The 7,737-nt window shown below is 37.3% G+C and overlaps 1 protein-coding gene across 1 annotated transcript; it reads left to right on the forward strand.

Moving 5' to 3' along the window:
* Positions 1–278: 278 nt before the first annotated feature.
* Positions 279–3,551, forward strand: NDUFA5 (NADH dehydrogenase (ubiquinone) 1 alpha subcomplex, 5). The gene is made up of 4 exons (XM_010295096.1): positions 279–344; positions 1,901–2,017; positions 2,753–2,818; positions 3,401–3,551. The coding sequence occupies exons 1-4, from the start codon at positions 279–281 to the stop codon at positions 3,500–3,502; spliced, it is 351 nt and encodes a 116-aa protein (XP_010293398.1). The 3' UTR covers positions 3,503–3,551.
* The last annotated feature ends 4,186 nt before the right edge of the window (positions 3,552–7,737 follow it).

Raw genomic sequence — 7,737 nt, forward strand, 5'->3', positions numbered from 1 at the left:
CGTTAGCGGAGGGGGCGGGCCCGTGGCGTGGGGATGAAGGAGGCGGGTAAGCCGCAGGTCACCCTGCCAGGAAGGCTTTCCAGCAGTCGCTCCGTAACGTGAGCTGCCCCCTCCCCTTCGTGTGCGCTGAGCAAAGCACTGCAAATTTGTGGGTTCGCGTGTGTGTGGTGGGAGGCTGAAGCTCGGGCTCGTGCCTCGGAATGGGCCCCGCCAGGTGTATGTTGCGCCGAAACAAAATAATCAGATAGCGTGGAAATAGGTGCTTAGCTTTATTAAACATGTTTATGCTCTCGATGCAGACCACTGGACTTGTAGGATTGGCTGTAGCCGAAAACCCTCATGAGGTATGGCACATGTCCTGTTCTGTATTTAATGGAAATTGTCAGTGAGATCAAAGCTTTTGGTTATGTGTTTGCCTGTGTAGGTATGCTGTGTACCTTAAAGCGGTGCCAAATTAGTGAAAGTGTAAAAATGTTCCAAAGGGATAAATGAAGAAAATTAGTTCTTAAAGGTTCAATTCACATCAGGAAGAGTTATTTTGGACGTGTGCTTTTTGTTAGCATGTACTGATTTCAGAACCCCTCCGTTGCGTAAGTACTTTTGTGAACCAATATTTGATTTCTCTCATCTTCAATTCAAAAGCAAATAGTTCTTTAAATTCAGTTCATAAACATAATTTCTACTTCACAGGCATACAGATTTTTGCTGCCTTGCTATGTTGTGTTTCCAACAAGTACTGAAATGACTTACAGTAACGGGGTAAGCTAGTCTTACCTGAGAGAGGCTAACCATGTGGTGCAAAGCCACATCAGGGCCCTGTGATGACAAGCACTGTTGAGATCGGAATACTTCAGTGGTTCTTGAGACAATTTGGTACTTTCTTTTTACCTCCTCAGGCTCAGTAATGAAAGTATGTTTGCCATACCTTGCTTGCTTATTCAGGAGGCATGAGCTTTGAAAAGACTTCAGTAATTCTTTAATTTCTCTGCTTTGAAATTTCCCGCTATGCAAAGATTCTATTTCAAAAATGCTTTTGCCACCAATAGTTAGGAATGCTGTCAAAAAGAACCATTGAAAAAATCATTATTGTTTTGTACAAATGATTCCAGCTCAGTCTACAGCCTTGTCAGACACCTTCTGGGTGGACTTACTAAATTTTAGTTTTTTAGCTTAAAGCCAAGACTAAAGAAATCAACAATGCTTTAGTTGAAGTATAGATTCTGTGCCAGTCCCCTTTTAATTTCCCGTTTTTAATTCTTTTTATTTCTTTGACTGCAGTATTCTGCTTCTATTTCTTACTGTTTCTATAGGACATTGGTTCCTCTTCAGTTAGATAGTTACCCAGCCAACATAGGGCCCAAAAGCTGCAATTTCTTCACCCCAGTGTGTCCTTTATCACTACATTTAATCCAGCAAGAAAAGTTTCAGGTTTTAGTTTAATTTAAATCTGTCTGTCACTCAGCACTTTGCACCAGCATGAGAAGTGTCGAAACCCCCCACAATCTCATTATGCTTTGGTAGCTTATATGCTTCTTTATATCTTTCCCAGGTAATTTTTCAGAAACTGAAATATGAATTTGCCTCATTTTTTAAAACTATGTTTGTATTAGTAACACAGCTTTTATAGTTACCGTTTGGCATCAAATGTACTTCAGACTGCAATTTTTTTTTTTCTTTGAGAAATCTGACAGTGGTAACTTCCCAGGCCTGATAAATGCCAGCCTTACCTGAGACAGAGTTCTGTGGTTCAGACTTAGTTATTTTGTTAATCCAGCATTTCTGGATTGAGTACAATAACCCTCTATATTTTGTCTATAGCTAGTTAGCTAGTAGGTTAAGTAGGACAAGAAGTTAAATAATTCTCGTTGTATATTTTAACCGTATCTTGTGATCACTTCAGCGCCTGCGAATACTGTACACAAAAATCCTTGGTGTCCTCCAAAACATTCCCAAAGATGCAGCATATAGGAAATACACTGAGCAGATTGTAAAACAGCGATTTAATTTGGTGCAAACGGTAAGTACAATGCTGTTTCATAAATGTTACACATGAAAAGATTTTTAGGATGAGAAGAATGATTTTCAAAACGACTGACTGGTTTTCAGGAATGTATGTAACTTTCAGGTATCAGTTCAGAAATAGTTGAAGTCTTGAGGGGTTTTTTTGTTATGATTGGAATATTTTGATGGTATATTAAAAAGAATTGTTAATTTCTTACTGATGTTTTCTGTGAAAATCAGAAGAAAACATATTTTTTTTTTATGATCCGTAGAACAGTGGTAATTTCCACACACTTGCACAAAAAATGCATGTGCTCTTACCAATGTAGTATCTTAGCACAGTCCTTGCCTTTGACATTTTAAAAGACTTTTTTGGTACATTAAACTATGCAATACTGGTATTGTATGTTTAAGGTGATAGTTGAAATGTGGTGTATTGTTTTGTAAAATGCTAAGATCAAAACTTTCTTTCAAGATGCCTCCTAAAGCCCCTAGCTGCTAATGCTTCTTTGGATGTCATTAAATAGTACTTGTTTTTTGTATTTATCATTGAGAGTTTAGTGATTTTTTTCCAATAAGAAAAGTATGTGAGATTTCTTTGATAATGTAAAATTACAAAAGCCGACTAATTAGATGATAGTTTTGAGGAAGACTAGAGTGTGATCTATTTAAAGTTTTTGTTTTTAATGCTTTATCTGGGCTTTCTACTCAGTAAAACTAAACATTTATTTTTATGTATTTGAATACACAGGAGACTGATGTACAAAAACTGCAGGACAAACTGAATAGTGGTCACATAGAAGAAGTCATTGTACAGGTAAAGTGATGAATTTTAATGTTAGGTACAAAAGGGAGCAGTGTTTTTCACTGTTAGTTTGGCTGAGCTTCTGTTCAATTGGCAGTTTTCCATATCTTCATTTGCTGCAAAACGATCAATCAAACAGGGGGAAAAAATATCTGAAAATGAACTGTCATACAGTGATTGGGATGACCGTATTAAAACCTAACACAATTACACGTTTACTGTATTATGCTTGCATACATACCATGTATACTTACATTGCTTCTTACAGAGTCTAAATCAGTGGAAAGGGCAGAAGATGATTGAATAATATTGGGGGATAATCCAAACAGACTGGAAAAAAATCATGAAGCCGTCATTGGGAATGACGAGGTGAACAGACTGTTTGGGTATTTGGAGGTGATTCAGTATGTTTTTAAAAAAAAAAACAAACCCCCAAAACACACAGTTCCTTTTGATATTTATAGATGAAAGTTGTGGTAGTCCCTGACTGTGATAGGTAGTGACATAACCAAGGTAGTGAACTGAAATAGAGGTAATTTAATACTTTGGCAGTTGTATAGAATTTAAGAATTTTTGTATGATGTTTATTAACAGGCTGAAAATGAGCTTTCCCTGGCAAGAAAAATGATGCAGTGGAAACCATGGGAGCCTCTAGTTGAAGAACCTCCTTCTGACCAGTGGAGATGGCCAATATAATTTTCAAAATGGTGTAACCTCTTGAAAGTAAAAAAAAGTTAATTATTAAGCTATTGTTACTGACAGTTGTCTTTAAATTAAAGATAATAACTTCATAAAAACATGTTTTGTCCTAATGTCCACTTACATTTAGCAATCTAAAGACTGCTTTTCTTGCAAAAATGGTTTTAAGAAGATTCTTTTCAGCTGTTGTACAACCTTTGGTTTATTTCCTTTTGTAATTTATTAACAGGGTATTTGTGCCTCATTCTGTGTTATTTTTATAATCTGCAAATCTATGTTAACAAATACCGATATTATAGACCATTTGAAGTAGAGATCAAAGTTGTAGAAAAGTATGATCCCACCTTCTCTCCCACCTTCGGTTGTGTGTTTTTGCCAGCTGCTGCCAGTGTCTTTATGACCATGCAAATACTGAGATCAAGGATCTGATGTAATGAAAACTAGGCTTACCAAAAATAACAGTTTTTTAGATTTCAGCTGAATCACTGACTTGAACTGGCTGACTTTGCTGCCCGCATAAACCCTAATTCTGCCTCGGGGGAAGCACTGGGAAGACCCAAGATTAGAGGGGTGAGGGGGAGAAGGAAGACTACCCCTGCCAGTGACAGCAGGAACAGGTTTCTTGGTTAGCAGGTAAGTTCTCATGCTTAGCATAATATAAATGGGTAGACTTTAGTATGGGGTCTTACAAAGGCTTTGTATGTAAACATGTATACTTTATAGATATGTTTGTAAATTATTGATTCAGACCTTGAATTCTACTTAGTAATATGAAAAAAATGGTGGATCTTTCTTGACACATCTGGCTAGGTTCTTTCGGACATTTAAATTGAAACAGTGTCTGCCTCTTCTGAAGAAAACTTTTGTTTAAAGATTTAAGCTTAAAAGCCCCAGTTAAAATATCACAACTAGATCTAAGGATACTGTGCGAGTTTGCCTTTACTAACATTTTTTCAGTACCACCAATAAAGTTCTTGCAAGTTTAAAGATAAGAATATAGCCGTCTGAGAAAAATCTGCAGTTTATTAAATTGCTTGTGGTAGTGCTACTGCACTACATTACATTGCATAATATACTTTGTCATAGCTCTTTTTTCATAGTCATTAGGCCTGTAAGGTTACCTGTGACATCATTATGAATGATAATTAACAGCTTTATATAATATTTCATACAATCAAGGTATTAGGGGAGTAGGACAGTAGAAGAGCAGAACAGTAAGTATACCTAGGGGATTGACTCTAGCAACTATTTTCACTACATTCTTTAGCATTGTTTTTTCAACTATTATTACTATAATTACAGAAAATTTTGCATTTTGAAAACTGAAAAAGCGGAAAATATTTTGCTTTTGTGGGTTGGTTTTGAAGGCTTTTTTGGTCTTGGAAAAAGGTAGAAGCTGGTCTCTTCTGAAACAAAACCACTAGATGGCAGTCCAGAAGAAGACTTTGATGAAGTTAAGAAACAGTTTTCACATCAGAAATATTAAAGGATTACAGACTTGAATGAGGACGAATGATGTCAGATGAGAAATGAAGATGAATGGTTTTAGGTAATAAATATTGAGCTGATGGGAGAGGAAGCAAAATATAAACCAAACAAAATCCTCTGAAGTCTAGTATGAATACTAGCATGCAATACTTGGGGCAGGGGGAGGAGTTGCCAGGATATGGTGACTTCAAAACTGAGCTATTAGTTGAACTCTCTTTTTGCTCAGTTGTTTTCTCCACTTCTAAAGCCATATTTGTCATGTGACTTAAAATAGCTCTCCTTTAAGCTCGAGTTGTGTTGCAGTGGAGAGAAAGTCTCTCTCTCTCTCTCTCTTTTTTTTTTTTTTTTTTTTTTAATTCCCATTGCTGCTGAAATTTGATATCTGGTCTTCTAAAACTTAGTTCACACAGCATATTGTCATCTTCTCCCTTTCACAAATGCACAAATACAGTACAGACGCTAATATAAGTTGTTTACTACTTTGAGGGGATTTTTTTTTTATTATGGCTGTGTTTCCTAATTTATATTCTCAGCTATTTTCTGGTCTATAATTGTTTCTTTCACGTGACTCAAAATAGGATCATTTTCTAAATCTTTCTATCCAAAATACTGGATTAGCTTTCACCAAATGCTTTAATTTAGGAATCAATTAACTTGAGTCTTAAAAAGATTCTACTGAAGCCAACTCTAGGAATCATTAATAAGGATTCTTCAACCTTCTGAGCTTTTTATCAAATTCTCTGTGTTATGATTTATTTTCATTATTTTATTATTGGTTAAATTTGGTTTCATTATCTTAGCATAAATTAATTATCTGTGCTATGTAAGATTATTAATTAGTATTATGTTGTAGCATCAACTTTCAATAGCAGTTATTGAGAACAAAGGGAGGAAAGAAAATGTATTGCAGTTTTGAGATGGAACTCAGTCCTTTTTGTAAAAGTGTTGTGTAGTTCATGTCATCCTTGTTCCTGGCTAATTTAAAAATACAGCTTTGCTATGAAGAGAAACAGTAATTTTTACCTTGCTATTAACTCTGTAACTATGTATCTGATATTTAAATCCACACTGTAGCAACGAAACAGTATGCATATTTTACAGGCAAGAGAGATTCTATATTAGGAGTACTATGTTGCAGATAATTTATTTTAAGATGAATATGCCAGCAAGGCATAATTTGGACACTGACTGTAATTTTGCTTGTGTTTTTCTCCATTAACTATGTTGGAAATACATGATGATGCAACAGATTTTATCATCTGCTGTAATATGGTAAGGTAAATCACTTTGAGCCTTAGAGTTAACAAACTTTAGATCTTTAAAACACTTTGAGATCTTCTGATTGAAGTCATTATGGGAGTGAAAAATCACGCTGTCTGCAAGGATGGGACCTAATGGAGACAGAGCCTGTTAAACCAGAAAAACAGCTTTCTGATTGCCAAGTAGCAGCAGTACTGAGGTTTTTGTCATTCCCAATGTGCTATCTGTGCTGCTTAACATATTTTCAGTGTCTGTGTTCTGAACAAGACACCATTTTCATCTTTGACATAATTTCTGATTGTGTTCAAAGGGAGAGGATTCAAAGCTGCTTTTTTGTATTTACAGCATATATGCTATTTCATTAGAAAAAAATGAAAAATCATCTTGCAAACTGAAAATTAGTTTGAATGTTTCATCAAATTGGCTATGTAATAGTGACGCAGTGACACAAAATGATGTAGTATCTTTCTATAGAGCTACTGCTGGTCCTATTCTAACTTGAGTTCAAGCTCAATCCATGTTTTAGAAAAGAGAGCATTAACAGCAGTAATGGGAAACTTCTGCCCTGTTTATGGGAAGCAAGCAATTCAAATACCTAACAATGTCTGTGAACTTGATAACAGTGATCATGGCATATTGTTAGTGGGTATGGATGTCACTTCAATGCCTGCTGAAATACAACTTTTTTTGTTATTGTTCAGGATTCTCCCAGAGTTGTGACACACAACTGTGTATTTCACCTCTACGATGGTTGTGTGAAGTGGGTGTAGTCTCAGTTTTCCTGTAAACACTTGCAAGAGTTGTCTCAGTGATCACACATCAAACACCAGGAAATTCAGTTTCATATGGTTTTAATTCTGGTATAAGTCTTAATTTCCACTCAAAAGCCTCGGTCCTGCCACCAGAAGTGCAGATCTGCCACGGGAGACCACCACTATGCGGCTGAAGGCATCACGTGGGTAAGCGCTGACAGACAGGCAGGACATCATGGTCTGGAAAGCAGGGGTTATCAGCATCCAAACACACACGCTTTTAATCATATTCAGGAAACAGTTTTGGGTATTGGTACTATTTCTGCTACTACCTACAGTATAAACTGAAAGGGAAAATGGTGTTTTCTTGCATTAACGCCACTGTAAGCTGGTAAGAGTTGGGTCTTCACCTTCCTATGAATCACAATATAGGACACGGCATGGGTCCGAAGACCGGTGTGCTGGCGCTGCATGATGCCGAGGCCCAGGTACCAACCTCGACGAGGCAGAGCAGCAGTGGAGGCAGCGAGCACAGGTTGCTGCCAGTGCTGCGTTCTGAGGTGCTGTAGTGCTTCCCTTGGCCGCGGTGGCGTGAAATGGCGCTAGGGACGTCCCTCGACCTTTGTCCTTTCACACAGCTTTCCTTCTCCCCTCTTTTTGGCCTCCCTCGTCCCTGGGGCGCGTAGAGCAACTCGGGCGTTAAAAGCGGCGCGGCCCGTCCCGCAGACAGCC

This window comes from Phaethon lepturus, unplaced genomic scaffold, assembly GCF_000687285.1.
Source record: "Phaethon lepturus isolate BGI_N335 unplaced genomic scaffold, ASM68728v1 Scaffold57219, whole genome shotgun sequence".
Taxonomy (NCBI): Eukaryota; Metazoa; Chordata; class Aves; order Phaethontiformes; family Phaethontidae; genus Phaethon; species Phaethon lepturus.

Bases quoted from the DNA above. Each gene is read 5' to 3' on its own strand.
- NDUFA5 (XM_010295096.1), top strand. From the start codon at position 279: ATGTTTATGCTCTCGATGCAGACCACTGGACTTGTAGGATTGGCTGTA. The intron at 2,018-2,752 runs GTAAGTACAATG...TTGAATACACAG, and splicing joins GATTTAATTTGGTGCAAACG to GAGACTGATGTACAAAAACT. The intron at 2,819-3,400 runs GTAAAGTGATGA...GTTTATTAACAG, and splicing joins TAGAAGAAGTCATTGTACAG to GCTGAAAATGAGCTTTCCCT.